At 46.5% G+C, this 15,984-nt stretch overlaps 2 protein-coding genes across 4 annotated transcripts in view; both read left to right on the plus strand.

The window, feature by feature from the left end:
* The window catches only part of LOC126541722 (calpain-7-like), a 43,682-nt gene that overhangs the window by 22,550 nt on the left and 5,148 nt on the right, over window positions 1-15,984 (plus strand). For all 3 annotated transcript variants that reach the window (XM_050188628.3, XM_055076878.2, XM_050188627.3), the window contains 2 exons: window positions 33-175; window positions 1,056-1,148. In XM_050188628.3, coding sequence (XP_050044585.1) covers window positions 33-175; window positions 1,056-1,148 — 236 coding nt within the window. The remainder of the gene's footprint in view (window positions 1-32; window positions 176-1,055; window positions 1,149-15,984) is intronic.
* Window positions 11,139-13,785, plus strand: LOC140216117 (piggyBac transposable element-derived protein 3-like). Its single transcript, XM_072286458.1, has 3 exons — window positions 11,139-11,574; window positions 11,853-11,992; window positions 12,055-13,785. The coding sequence occupies exons 1-3, from the start codon at window positions 11,244-11,246 to the stop codon at window positions 13,687-13,689; spliced, it is 2,106 nt and encodes a 701-aa protein (XP_072142559.1). The 5' UTR covers window positions 11,139-11,243; the 3' UTR covers window positions 13,690-13,785.

Consider the following 15,984-nt stretch of genomic DNA (forward strand, 5'->3'; position numbering starts at 1 on the left):
TTGGTAACCAGTTCTGCCCACCTGTCGTGCAGGAGAAGCATGGGTTATGGACAGCAGCAACGGCCGGTGGCTGTGGCAATCACCCAGAGACCTATGGTCGCAATCCAGTGTACCAGGTGTCTCTGCAAAGTAGCCACGACAACAATCAAATGCTAGTCAGCCTGAAGGGGCCAAAGTGAGAGACCACGCATCATATTTGGGTTCAGGGGGATGTGGAAGTGCTTTGTACCTGATGTGATATGTAGACATGTTGGCACATACGTTGTGATATCTGTGGCAAGAAGCTGCACTGAAAAGCTATTTATGAATGTGCTTTATATCCGTGGTATCACTACATTCTTTGTATGTGCACGGTGCATAAGGTCTAACATTTGTTCCGTGCAAAGATTGACTTGGTGGCCTGTGCATTACCTAAGGTTTGGTAGTCTTCTAATAATATTTGTATAACACACATATAAAGCCTGTACCTCTGTATTCTTCAATAAACGGATTGGCTCCTATTCTAAACGGCACGCTAGCTCTCCATCAACGACACATCGGCTGCTCCAATAAGAGAAAGTGCTGTGCTTGAAATGTATCAAGCATAAATGCAATACATATTTGCAGTAATGAAAGTCATATAAATGGGTCTTGCCTGCTGTTTTAGTCAGTGCTCTTAGACATAAAAGCCTGCACCTGCTTTTGTGCTTAGTTAAATTCTCCATTATTAAGAGAACCATGTCGTAATGAGACTTGATTGAAAAAATTCCCATGCAGGCTCAAGATTTTTTCTTTTTCACATAATGGAATGCTGGAAGCACTGGAAGTTGACCTTCCAAACTTGACAAGGTGCTGCAAGCTGGAGGTTTCTCACTCGTGCTTTTTTTGTTTTTAAATTCTGGGAGCATATTGGTAGTTATTTCTTTTGGTCTAGTGAACAAATAGTAGTTTATAAAATGTAACATGTAACAACCTGTGTAGTCTGTACATTTAGCTCCACTACTTTAGTACACATATGTACATTTCAACTAGTGTCTGAGTCATGGCTGTTTGTTGAATATCTTTTTTTTCTTCAGGCAATACCAAATTGGCTTTGATATTGTGACTGTCACTGTGAACAACCCATCATGTTCAGACTTCTTTGCTCGGAAGGGATCTGGAATGTTCAAGTGAGTGCTGCTTTTTATTGACCATGTAATTAGTGGCCAGCCATTTCTACATACACGAGCAAGGTGTCTTTTGTTGTTGTACATTAGGAATAGTCATATAAATATGTGCAAAGCTGCACATTTGGTTTTCTTCTGCCTGCACTGTCTTCAAGAACTGAAAGAGCAATGCAAAGTGCTAGGTTAAAAAGGACTTTCAATGGGGCTAATTTTAATTGAATCCAATTCAAAGAAGTATGGTAAACTGGAGATACACTGTTATTTGTGAATGTGACTTTTAACTTTTGTGTTTTGGGGGGTACTGACATGATATCGCTACAGACCACTATTCCGGATGTCCAATGACAAAGAAGCCAGTCGTGCGAAGACGACGACGACGATTAGCGGCTAGCACGGGCTATTGCCTTTTGGCCAAGTGCAGCATATTGATCTGTAAATATACTTGTATATAGCATCGCATCTGTGTCTTCCCATGTAACATATTTGGTGGAGGTGGACGTTCCCTGTACCTCGTCACGGAGCTTCGTAGTGGATGTACGTTGAGCTTTCCGTCATGGTTCCCGGAGACCACAGCTCTACTCAGCTGGCTGTGACACCTGCTGCCACTCCGACAACCTACATCATATTCTACACTCCCACCATGTGATCCTGGTGTATTCTCAGGAAAAGATGCAGAGGACATTGAGGACTGGATCAGCCGGTACAAACGCGTCAGTGCCAATAACAGTTGAGACCCTACTACCATGCTCGTTAATGTGGTATTTTACTTTGGTGGGACACCTCGTGTATGGTTTAGGACACACGAAGACAAGCTCACCAGTTGGGATTTGCTTAAACAAAAGCTGCCAGACTTGTTTGGCAATCCTTATGGTCACCAACTTTCCATGAAGAAGCATGAAGAAGGCATTATCCAGCTGAGTGCAGACGTCAAGAGAGCCTTACGTCATGTACATTCAAGAAGTCTTGTCTCTGTGCCGCAAAGTTGTTGCACACGTGACTGAGCCAGACAAAGTTTTTCACATTCTGAAAGGTATTATTGGTGATGCCTTCAACTTGCCTTCAACAATGTGGTGGTAGCGGACGCAGTTATGAAAGAGTGCCGCTACCTGTAACTCGCAAAAAGCCAACGTATTGATGAACAGTTTTCCCAGCTACCAAACACCACGGTGACATCTTCCGGTGTCGACGCTCCCTGTTCCAACAACGCTGACAATGTTGCCCGGATTGTCCGATGAGAGATTGAGGCCACCCATCCGGCTGCCTTCAAATCCAGCTCCTTCAACACACCTGTGGTCACGGTTTCCCTGATTCAGGCAGTTGTACGCCAAGAGTTCCCCAACATGGGTCTTCGTCTGTTCAGTCCATCGCCCTGACGCCCACCCAGATTCTTCGATTCCACCCCATCCCACATCTTATTATTCATCACATTTTCGCAGCTCGTCTGAATCGCGCACTGCTGATAAGAAGGCCATTTGTTTTCACTGCCGTCGAATCAGGCACATTTCTCGCCACTGTTGTAGTTGCTGGAGTTCCCCGGCCCAGACCACTTATACTGGCTCCTCTCGCCTAAGTGGCTCTTCTCGTCCCTCTGCCGCACAGTCCGACAATGCCACCAGTGAACCTCCTGCGCAGAACCGCCCTTATTCACGGTCACCTTTGCCCCATCGCCAACAATCTCGCTCGCCCCAGCCTCGTCGCTCATATACCCTGACTCCCTACGGATGCTCGCAGCCGGAAAACTAGACAATGCATTGCCTCGAGGTGACACTGCATTGCCCCCTACGCCGCCAAATTCTCTACTGACACTGCACACTCATATGAACCTTCTTGATGTGCAAGTTGACGGCGTTCCTGTATCTGCTCTTACAGACACTGGTGTCTGTCATCAGTCATCTGTCATAAGCGCTGACCTTCGTAACTGCCCGAAAAAAATAACACCCGCCCCGACTCCTGTTGTTCGCGTCGCCGACGACGAAACAGCTCCCGTAATTGGTATGTGTGCCGTTCGAGTCTCCGTCACCGATCGCTCTACTATCATTCTGTTCGCCATCATCGCCCACTGTCCCCACAACATTATTCTCGGCCTGGACTTCCTCATCGCGCAATCCGCTCTGATGGACTGTTCAGCCCGTACTCTCTACCTTGACCTGTCTGTTCTGGACCCCGTTGAAACATTCCCCAGTCGCCTCAGTTCCGTAGACTTCGTTCGCTTGCCATTTTTGGCACTGACTTACGTTGACTTTGTGTCATCCCCACCCATGCCCAATGGTCACTACATCATGACTCCCATGCAAGATGTTCTCCTTGCACACGGTATCATGGTGCCTCCGATTGCATCTGCCTGCCAGTTGTCAATTTTGGCTTGATGACACAGGTGCTGCCATGCGGGGTATTTCTGGCCCACCTTTGCACCTTCGAAAATCATACAATAGCATCTATTATAGTATACGAAAGTTCACCTAACTCTACCATCGCAATCTGCAATTTGTACTATTGCTTACTTACAGAGAATTGTTGCCGCCAACTTGCCCTTCGAGCATGCTGATGAGCTCTACTGCATTCTGTTCTTATACTGTGATATTTTTTATTTTAATGATCATCCTTTGACCCAAGCAACAGCTGTTAGACGTCGCATAAACACCGGCAATGCCCCTCCTATTCATCACCGCCCATACCGATTATCGCTGGCTGAGCGTAAAGTTATCCACGAAGAAGTTGGCAAAATGCTTGCCAGAAACATTATTGAACCTTCGTGTAGTCCTTGGGCGTCACCTGTTGTCCTGGCAAAAAAGAAAGATGGCTCATGGCGATTTTGTGTGGATTATCGGCACAGAGTTATAAAAAAGGACGTGTATCCCCTACCTCGCATTGATGACGCTCTTGACTGCCTCCACAGTACTTGCTATCTCTCTTCTATTGACCTTCGCTCCGGCTACTGGCATATTGCCGTGGGCAATCTAGACTGTGAAAATGCTGCCTTTTTAGTACCTGACAGTCTTTATCAATTCAAAGTAATGCTGTTCATGTTGTCTAATGCTCTGGCCACATTTGAGCACATTATGGATTGCCTTCTTCATGGTTTCAAATGGTCTTCATGTCTGTGCTACTTAGACGATGTTATAGTATTCTCCCCCACATTCGCCACACACCTCGAGCGCCTCTCAGCAGTCCTAGACGTTTTTCATCGAGCCGGTCTGCAACTAAACGCATCAATGTGCCACTTTGGTAGTCGCCAGATTACCATGCTTGCACACCTTGTTGATGCGAACTGAGTGCAACCGACCCAGGCAAAATTCATACTGTTGCGCACTTCCCTGTTCTGAAATGTGTCAAGGATGTCCAAAGCTTTATCGACCTATGCTCGTACTTTCGGCACTTTGAAAAATTTCGCAGCCATCGCAAAACCTCTTACTGAGCTTTTGAAGAAAGACGCCCCTTTCAAGTGGGGCGATAACAAGGCCTCTGTGTTCTTGCATCTAATCGAGCTTCTCACCATGCTGCCCGTTCTGGCCCATTTTGATCCTTCTGCCCCTACCGACGTTCATACCGATGCCAGCGGCCACGGAATTGACACAGTATTAGCATGTCAGTGTGGCAACAACTGTGTTATCGCTTACGCCAGCAGGCTCCTCTCCACCTCTGAGCACAACTATTCTATCACTGAGGGTGAGTGTCTGGCCCTAGTGTGGGCAGTTGCGAAGTTCCACCCATACTTATATGGCTGACCTTTTTGTCGTCACAGACCATCATGTGCTTTGCTGGCTGTGCTTGCTAAGAGATCCTACAGGACGACTCGATCGCTTCGCATTACGCCTACAAGAATATTCGTATTCTGTCATATACAAATCTGGCCATCTCCACAAGGACATTGATTGCCTGTCCCACTACCTGGTTGGCCAGCCTGATGACACCGACAGTATCACTGCAAACGGCATTTTCTCTGTGTCCACCTTTGATAACATTGCTGATAAGTGGTACCGGGACCCATCGCTATGAGCACTTATGAGCATCTGTCCTCTTCACCTACTGACACCTCTATTTGCTGATATGTCCTCCAGGGCAGCATTCAGTACCAAAGGAACATCCTCCCTGACACATCTGATCTTGTCGTGCCCAGACATCTATGACGTACTGTGCTCTTCGAGCTCCATGGTGCACCCAGAGCAGGACACCTTTGGTTTTTCTGCACCTGCGACCGCATTTGCCACTACTTCTATTCGCCCGGTCTAGCTTGCTCAGTCCAATGCTACATTGTCGCCTGTGATTCCCGCGAGTGTTGGAAAACACCTCAGGTGTTGCCTGCTGGTCATCTCCAGCCGATCACTGTCCCTGTCAGGCACGTACCCAGGGGGGGGGGGCCCGGGGGCCCCCCCCCCCTCGAAATCAAGTGGCATACCCCCCCTCCCCACCCACGCCAGCACTCCTCACACATTCCTAAAGTGCCACCAGATCAATGTTGAGACTTGGCAGCTGTTCATCGGTCAGCATTATGCTGCCTTTTTCACTCCTTTTAGATGTCGGTAGTTATCTAAATCTCTTGTAATGTGAAGGACAGTTTTCTCATAGATTCCGCACCTGCGCGATTAACTCGAGATGCGTTCAGTTGCCACCATCTATTCAACCGTCACGCGCATAGCTGTTGCTTTTGTTAGTTCAACCTTCTTTGTTTAGGCTGATCCTGGGACCAGGAGAGGGATGCGGCTGTTACTCAGCTGGTCTGTACTCTCATGGAACGAGTTGCTGCCGGATAAAACGCCACTTGCGCTTAACTTTTCCCTTTGCTTCATTATTTCCTTGAGTTACGGCTCGCCGCGACACTGGCAGATGCCCGGAACCATATACACGTGATATGGGCTATATATAAGGTGGGGAAATAAAATAATGTGAAAGAGCGTCCATCATGAAACCCTGCAATGACCCTTAAACCCATAAGCAAGATGACTGTCACCCGTTACCTCGTCTGTTTTTCCCTAATTGTATAGCACTTTTCGTGCAAAATTGGCAACTGGAAACAAAAATCGCAAGGAGTTGATAAATTAAGCGATCTACTAAGGGAGAGAGCCAAGGCAATAACCAAACTGCAAGCAAAAGCGAATAATAAGAAAGTTAACCGTTGTTTATGAGAATATTTATGGATCAACATCGTTTTATTTAAAAAGGAAGTAGAGAAAACGCCGCTGGAAGTGGAGAACAATTACTTGTTTTGAATGACGCTGCTACAGTTATCGGTCGAACCGCCTCGCGTAGCTACTTCTCTGCTCTGCTTATGTGAGTGTTTTTCTAACCTTTCGCGGTGAGGGCAGTACGTCTAGAATCGCAGAGTCCTGCGCTCTACGCGGTTGTATGGGACTGGCGGCCGCACAGCGTTACGCAATTCGCGGAACTGTCAAAACTGATCAACATGGCGAAAATAAGTGATATTCGAAACTATAACATGAGAAAGACTGAAGAAGTCGTAAAAAATTAACGCAGCCTGAAATCAGTAAAAAAGAAACCTGGCATAGGACAAACCATGATGTATGCACTAAAAGATAAGAAGGATAATATCATCAGCAATCTCGAAGATATAGTAAAAGCAGCGGAAAAATTCTAAGCTGACCTGTATACAGTACCCAGAGAGTCAGGATACCTCACTTAGAAACAGTAATGAACAGGATACAGAAACTCTCCTATAACTAGTGATGAGGTCAGAAGGGCCCTGCAAGACATGAAACGATGAAGAGCGGGAGGAGAAGGTGGAATAACAGTCGATTTAATCAAAGATGGAGGAGACATAATGCTTGGAAAACTGGCGGCTCTTTATACGAAGTGTCTATCGACTGCAAGGGTCCCAGAAAACTGGAAGCATGCAGACATTATACTAATCCACAAAAAAGGAGACGTTAAATAATTGAAAAATCATAGGACCATTAGCTTGCTCCCAGTATTATGTAACATATTTACCAAAATAATCTCCAATAGAATAAGGGCAACACTGGATTTTGTCAACCAAGGGAACAGGCTGGCTTCAGGAAGAGATACCTTACAATGGACCACATCCATGTCATCAATCAGGTTATCGCGAAATCTGCAGAGTACAATAAGCCTCTCCATGTGGCTTACATGGATTACGAAAATGCATTTGATTCAGTAGAGATACCAGCCGTCATAGAGGCACTACGTAATCAAGGAGTACAGAACGCTTACGTAAAAAGCTTGGAAAATTGCTACGTGCGTGTGGTATTTGTTTGAACGAGGCGCGTGGGTGCCACCACTCCAGAAAAGAGGAGGAAGAACGAACTGGGCTCGCGCTGTGAATCTAACCGGTCAGCGCTGCAACCGTTGTTGTAAATATAATCTGTAAATAGTTTCTCGTCTTACTGACTCGTCCTTCGCGTAAGAAAATCTACAGAGGTTCTACAGCTACCTTAATTCTACACAAGAAAAGCAGGGAGATACCTATAGAGAAAGGGGTCAGAGAGGGAGACAATTTCTCCAAAGCTATTCACTGCGTGCTTAGAAGAATTCAAGCTATTAAACTGGGAAGGCTTAGGATTAAAGATCGACGGCAAATATCTCAGCAACCTTCGGTTTGCCGGTGACATTGTTCTATTCAACAACAATGCAGACTAGTTAAAACAAATGATTGAAGACCTTAACAGAGAGAGTGTAAGAGTGGGGTTGAATATTAATATGCAGAAGATGAAGATAATGATAAACAGCCGGACAAAGCAACAAGAGATCAGGATCGCCAGTTGGCCACTAGAGACTGTGAAGGAGTACGTTTACCTAGGTCAATTAATCACACGGAACCCTGATCATGAGAAGGAAATTCACAGAAGAATAAAAATAGGTTGGATCGCATACGGCAGACATTGCCAGCTCCTGACTGGAAGCTTACCATTATTATTGAAAAGTAAGGTGTGCAATCAGTGCATTTTGCCAGTGCTGACATATGGGCCAGAGACTTGAGAGTAAGTTAAGGACCGCGCAAAGAGCGATCGAACGAAGATTGCTAGGCATAACGTTAAGAGAGAGAAAGAGAGCGGTTTGGATCAGAGAGCGAACGGGTATAGACGATATTCTAGTTGACATCAAGAGGAAAAAATGTAGCTGGGCAGGTCATGTAATGCGCCGGTTAGATAACCGTTGGACCATTAGGGTTACAGAATGGGTTCTAAGAGAAGGGAAACGCGATCGGGGATGGCAGAAGACTAGGTGGAGCGATGACATTAGGAAATTCGCGGGCGCTAGTTGGAATCGGTTGGCGCAGGACAGAGGTAATTGGAGATCGCAGGGAGAGGCCTTCGGCCATTTAGTGGACATAAAACAGGCTGATGATGATTATGATGATGATGATGATGGAGGTGGTGCCCCCCCCCCCCCCGAAAAAAATCCTGGGTACGTGCCTGGTCCCTGTGGAGCCGTTCTCTCCTGTTGAATTGGATCTCCTCGGCCCCTTTCCCATGTCATCCTCTGGCAACAAATGCGTAGCCAGTAAAACTGATTACGTCATCCGATATGCCATCACATGGGCTCTCCCAACCGGTTGCGCCACTCATGTCACAGACTTTATCTTGCACGACATCGTCTTGTTTTATAGCACCCCGCCACAACTGCTTACTGACCATGGTCGTAACTTTTTTGTCGAAAGTTATCATAGACATTCTATGCTCCTATTCCACTCAACACAAGCTGGCCACCTCATACCATCCTCAAACCAACGGACTGATGGAGTGGTTGAATTGTACCCTCACAGAAATGCTGTCCATGTACATTTCGAAAAACCACCATGACTGGGACGTTCCCCTTCCTTACGTCACATTTACCTATAACTCTTGTCACCACAACACCGCAGGATTTTCTCCATTTATCTATTGTATGGTCGTGAGCCGACCTTGCCCCTTGATACTGCACTTCCTCCTGCTGCGAACCCAACAAGCGAGTATGCACGTGACGCCATCGCCCTGGCCGACCATGCACACCAGCTTGCATGTGCTCATCTAACGGCCTCACAAACTACTCAGCAGCGTCATGGCGGCGTTGCCACCATGACGTACAGTTTTCGCTTCGTGTGCTCGTGCTCCTGTGGTCATCCTCTCATCATGTGGCACTTTCAGGGAAGCTCCTTTCCTAGTGCATGTGCCTCTACCGTGTGCTGTGCAAGGTGATGCCAGTGACCTATGAAATTGCTCTGGTCACTTCTACTTCACCCTCTACTCTATCATCCAGTGATATTGTGCACGTCAGTAGGCTCAAAACCTACTACACTGCTTCCAAGCCAGGCCCTTAGTTGCTGCAGGATGGCATTTTTGCCGCTAGGTGTAGTGCTACGGACCAGTATTCCTGATGTCCAATGACGAAGAGGCCAGTGGTGCGAAGACGACGACGATTAGCGGCTAGCTTGGGCTGTTGCCTTTTGGCCAAGTGCAGTGTATTGATCTGTAGATATGCTTGCATATAGCGTTGCGTCTGCGTCTTCCCACAACAATACTTTTGACTATTCATTTTATTCCATTAAAGGTCCTAGACCTCTAAACCCTAACAAGTGTCATGTCTCACAGTGCCCTAAATAATTTAATATGACAGCTTTTCTGCAATGAGTTTTATTTTCATTTCTGCTCTGTTGTGATGACGTGGCAATGTATGTGACCTCGTCGGAGCAGGACATTACGAAGCTTTGACACTCCGGCTTGCTTGGTGCCTCCTCTGCTGATACTGTTTTTGAGGGCCATTGTCACAGCATAACAGACAACCATGCGAGCTGAATTGAGTGTCAAAGCGTCGCATTGTCTTGCTCCCACGTGACCACTTTCTGCTGCATGACATCACAACACAGTAAAAACGACACCAAAACTAGCTGTAGAAAAGCTATTACAGTAGACGTCTCTTAATTAGATTCCGACTAATTTGATTTTTTGCTTCATTCAATCCCAGTTGAAGGTTCCGGTTGGCGCCCATACCTTTCTGTGGGTTCAAACTTCCGTTATTTCAATCTCAATTAGCCTTCGCCGAATAATTCGAACTTGACTAGTCAGCCTCGCCGCGATACATCCGCATTTTACAGTGAAGCATACACAGTTTATTGCAGTTAAGTGCATCAAGAATAGAACGGGGCCACTGTCACTGGCCATAATACGCATTCCTTAATTCTACAGGCATGCAGGCACTGTTTCTGGTAACGGTACGAGCACCTAAACGCGTAATCAGCATACTGGCAGCCATTCAGAGCTGTTACTGACATTGCTGTTATGATTGGAGCCCTCGATTTGCTCGCCATGCGTCTCGTATGTGAGACCGTAATGGGGCCTAGTACGTGTTAATTAATTATACATGTGTGCACACAATGTGTACTGAGAAGCGGACAAGAACCATCCATGCTTTGGGAAAGCTAGAAAAAAGGAAGATGGTAAGATGAAAAACTAAAAAAATTGAGGGGTTGTTTAAAGGGACACTCAAGGCAAATATTAAGTCATCCTAAAGTGTGTGGGGTTCTCATCCCGTACTCCTGGGACAAAGGAACGACAACACAGTAGTGCAAACAATCACAAGGGCATTTATTGCACCTTTCATAGATCAATGCCTGCTAGCCGAGTTGCTATCCACAAAACATGCCGATGGGCGCGCGACAAATCTAGAAGTCCGACTCACCGCGACCGGATAGCGAGCGAATATGTTCGCCCCATGCTGGATCCCAACGCCTGGTCGTTCGCGCGTACGGTCGCGCGAACGGTGGCGCGTTGGAAGGCAGGCCACGCAAGGCGGTCTCGCAGAAGCATGGGCTGGCGCGCGCGCGGGACGTCCACGCTGTTCGCCGATCCGCCGGGAAAGAGGCAGCCTGTTCTCCCCTGCGCCGCCAAGTAACCCTGCCGTGAGGCGGCGTTAGCAGCGCAACACTCGCGCCATCTCTCGTGCTGCGTCTCAACCACTCCGACCGCCGCGGGCGCCAGGCCACGCGAGCCGTGCGGGAAAACAACATATCAGGGGACGCGTTATGCGGGAAAAACATATCGGGGGACGCGCGAGACTCGCGCATCCCCACAAGTGATGGATTAGTGCTTGAGAATCTCTAAGGCGTCAGTCATCGTGAACAGAGCCTTAATTGAGAAATTGAGGTAAATGCACGACATGATTAGAGACTACCCCGGGATATTCAAGTACTTGCCTGATGATAAAAGCACTCCTCAGTTAAATTCTCTCAGTGCTACTGAACCACTCATTGCAAAAAACATCCTTGTATCCCTTTGCGACACGGCGTGTACAATTGTACACGCGATTTTCACGAGCTTTTTTGCGAGCTTCTATCGTCGTCATCAACACTTGGGCCATTGGAGCCGCATTCGAATTTACCGCTCTACCGGACGGTGCTGCCATCTCGTGATTGCCGCGCCAAATGCATTACCAAAACAAGAAAACAAGATGGACGCCTCGACGTTCTACGGCGCGTCAAGTAGGTGCTCTTGGCTTTATCTTTTCTGCCTATTTAAAACGTTGATTAAGCTGGAACTAAAGCTGTGGACCTGATAACTAAGTGCTATAGATAAGAATAATACGGAATTATTTTTTATTGTACTACTGGTTAGGAAACGGTGGTCATGTTTACGATGGCGTGTCTATTTGTACACAACGTGTCACAAATGCACCGTTTAGGCGGCCGCCGGTTCATCCTGCTGTAACTGCGGCGAATGTCGCTTTTCTGCTTTACTGAGCCTTTTTTTCCTTTTATAGGCATCCAGACTCATGCGAGAACAAGACGCAAGACTCCGAACTCGTCAGTAGACCAGCTTTTTGACGCCATCATGAATGGAGATGTGTCAGACGCCGATCTTTCTGACGATGAAGTCGCCGATGTACAGGCAGCTCAAGCGGTAAGTGGCAAATAGCGAAATTTCTTGTTAGCAGTTGCATCATTTTGCCTTTACGTTTGCAGGTAACTGCATCGAATGAGGAGCATGACCCTAAAATGCATCCTGCAGACGACGAGGGTGATCTCAGTGACAGTGATGAGATGCCTGCGAAAAAAGTGAAGCATGTCAAGTGGCTCTCCAAACCTTTCGATCCAGTGGACACGCGCTGCACCTACCACCCGCTTGGCGGATCAACGCCAGAAGAACCGCTAAAGTATTTCATGAAGTATTTCACCGATGAAGTGTTCGAGGACTTCACGAAGTACACAAATATTTATGCCTTGCAGAACACAGGAAACGAACTTTCGTGCTCCGTGCAAGAGATGAAAGTGTTTTTTGGAATTCTCATTTACATGGGTGTCCTGAAATTCCCACGTGTCCGCATGTATTGGCAAAGCGGTACCCGAATTTCTGCAATTGCAGATGCAATGGCGGTAAACAGATTTTTTAAATTGCGAAGCGCATTGCACATAACTGACCAGAATGAGCCAAGGGATGCATCCAGTGTGGACAAGTTCTGGAAGGTGAGGCCGCTCCTCGATGTCATTAGGTCCCGGTGCCTTCAGCTTGAAGAGCTTGAACATAACTGCATTGATGAGCAGATGGTGGCATTTACAGGAAGGGTCCCAGCAAAACAGGTGGTGAAAAGTAAGCCAAACCCTGTTGGTGTGAAGATCTTTGTGCGATGCAGCACCGATGGTCTGGCGCATGATTTTGAACTCTATCAGGGCAAAGGCACAGGAGTAGACCGGGAGTTCTCCTACCTTGGTCTAGGGGGCTGTGTGGTAATGAGACTTGTGGAGTCATTCCCACAGCACCGCAACCTGAAATTGTTCTTTGACAATTACTTCACGTCCGTGCTGCTTCTGAGGGAGCTAAAAGGTATTGGAATCCTTGCCACGGGTACGATCAGGTGCAACAGGCTGCTGGGTTGTAAGCTGAAGGGCGAAAAAGAAATGCGAAAGGAGGAGCGTGGGAGCACCGATGTCAAGGTGACAGAGGAAGGAGACGTTGCCCTTGTGCGATGGAAGGACAACAATCTGGTCACGGTGGCCTCAACACAGGTTTCCACTGGTGAAGCTAGGGCTGTGAGCAGGTGGAGCTCCTCGAAAAAGGAGCGCATCGAGGTAGAATGCCCACAGGCTATACTAGAGTATAATCGCCACATGGGTGGGGTTGATAAGTTGGATTTTATCATGTCGCTCTATCACATCAGAGCAAAGACAAAAAAATGGCCTGTAAGGGTAATTTCACACCTCACCTCATTTGCGCTTGCAAACTCATGGTTGCAGTATTTAAGAGATGCTTCTGCTGAAGGCCTTGTCCGAAAGAACACGATGGACATGCTACAGTTTCAAACCGATACTGCCATGAGCCTGCTTGTTTCCGAGAAACCTTTGGAGAAGAAGCGAGGGCGACCAAGTGCGGAAAGCTTACAGAGGGTATCAAAAGCACCTCATAATAGTGGACCCCTCCTTACAAACACTGTTCGTTTGGATGGTAAAGCGCACTGGCCTCAGCACGTGGATGCACGATTCCCACAGCGTTGCCGGAAGCTTGGATGCAATTCCAAATCACGAGTTCGGTGCAGGAAGTGCGAAGTGTTCTTGTGCCTGTCCGCCACTAATGACTGTTTTTATGAATATCACACCAAGTAAGCAAGAAGGCTGATCAGCTGATGACCAAAGAGGAATTTTTTATCGCTCTACCTGCAATATTTTCATGCAATAAAGCCTTCGGTTGACTTTTGCTGACTTAGTTGTATTGAGTCACAGTGTGTACATATGAGGACGCGACCTAATTTATTAAGTACCTAAGGTACCGGCTTGTTTATGGTTTTTTACTGAAATATTGTTCATCAAGAGTGCACACAGGCAGTTTCAAAATTTTCTGATGACTATATCCTAATGCGTGTCGCAAAGGGGTATTGTATTATAAGACGAAATAAAATGCTTCATCTTTAGAAAAAAAGAACTCATCAAAATTACCCTTGATGACGACGCGGACGGTCAAAAGGTATTCTTTTTGCTCAACTCCGCGCCGCCCAAGCTTTCATTAAAATGTGTTGCAATTGAGCATCTACTGGTGCTTTATTATGGGCTGACTGATCGGGCCAGCGTGTACCGGTCCGCCGGTTATATGCCCTGTGCATTACATGGCCTACCCAGCTCGATTATTTTCTCTTAATGTCAAATAGAATATTGGCTTCCTCGTTTGCATCCACGCTGGTCTCTTGCTGTCTTTTGCTGTTGCACGTAATATCTTTCATTCAGTCGCTCTTAGCGTGGTCAGTATGTAGGTGCAACTTACTGTTTTGCTACAGGCTTCTTGTACATGCTTATATTTTCAGTACGAGCCTTATAGCTGTAAAGTTAATTAGCTGCACACATGTGCTGGGTTTATAATAACCTGCCAGTAACTCTGCTCTACTAGTAATGCAGAGGGCAATTGTGCAGAAGGCTGACTGCTTGTATAATGCATTTTGTTTACTACATAGACAGTTGTACTTCTAGTGGGTTGACAATCAAATTTAATTGAGGGCTTCATTGCGCATTGCTCGTTGAAATGTGTGTTTCAGTACATTTAAGAACAGAAACATACTTGTGGTAGGAAAGGTTGCTGCTCCCTGGCTGTAGCCTGCTGTTCTAGTCACGCCACTAGTCTAAAGATCGAAGTCAATCCGAAGCCTGTACTTCCCATCATTCCCACGTAGGTTGAGGCAAAGCTCAGGAGAGCCTCCGTAGACACTAGCGCCACATTTTCCTCTATGGTAATTATTTAGAAACTCTATGGGTGCATGCAACGTCAGCACACCCCCGGTTGGGTGGCGGGAGATTTGAATTTCGAATAAGGTATTCGTACCCTTCAGATGTAATTTTCTCTTAAACTAAGTCTTGGTACAAAATAAGCGTTGCAAGCTTTCTAGAATGGTATTTAAACAGTTCATATCGACTTTGTAATTGTCTTTAGTGTCCCTTTAAAGCCAGAAAAAAGAGCAGGGTCTATCTAAGACTCTCAAGGCCTGCCAGTAAGTTTATTAGGTGTCTTGGTGCTTGTACTGTGACCTGAGACGGACATGTGCGTGTGTAAATTAACACGTGCTGTGTCCCGTAACAGTGGCACCTTTTGCCAATTAGTATTGGCGAAAGGTGCTGTATGGCTGTATAACATGCTGTATGGCGGTGAAGCTAATGTGAAAGGCAATATTTCTAACTATAGTCGGGTACAACTTTAGAAAAAAGGGGTGTTTACTCACACAAGGCGGATGCACACGAGCCTCCACCAATGGGCGCACTCTAGACTGCCATGAGCCGGCCGGCCGGTGACCCTGCCGATGGAGAAGATGTCCACCCACGCTTCGAATTGGGCTGAGTCGCGTCAATCGTTTGCGTCTGCCCCTCGTCAGAGTAGATTCCCAAATTGTTTGTGGTGGTCTACCATGCCGGACATATTATTGCGAGCCTACAATGCATCATTTGTGCTGCGTGCGTTTTTCTGAGCCGTGATCCGGCGATGAAAGATTGCAACGAGCATCGCTGACTCTGCGCTACGCTTCATTTGAAAACAGGATCTCGCGGCGGCACACCACTGCAAACAAACATCCGGTGTGTTTTTTCCGTGGTGTTTTGTTGTGCTCCAAAGTTACGACGAGCAAAACTTTCCAAAGTCTGGTGCCTAATATTAGCAGTGGGTGTGTTCGTGCACTGTGTCGCTGTAAAAAAAATTTAAAAAAAAATAAATAAAAAATTATCACATTCTTGAAGATAAGTTTCTGAAAACACAAAACCAAGAAATACAACTTTTATGCTATTTAAAACCAAGAGTATTCATATAAAACGATGAATAAAGCACTTCTATACCTTTGCTGCCTCGATCGTCTTCTCGAGGTTTGTAATGGTTTCGATAAATGCATTGTTTTTTTAAGTACTTGTTAAATAGCAACTGATTAATTT

This window comes from Dermacentor andersoni, chromosome 2, assembly GCF_023375885.2.
Source record: "Dermacentor andersoni chromosome 2, qqDerAnde1_hic_scaffold, whole genome shotgun sequence".
Classification (NCBI taxonomy): Eukaryota; Metazoa; Arthropoda; class Arachnida; order Ixodida; family Ixodidae; genus Dermacentor; species Dermacentor andersoni.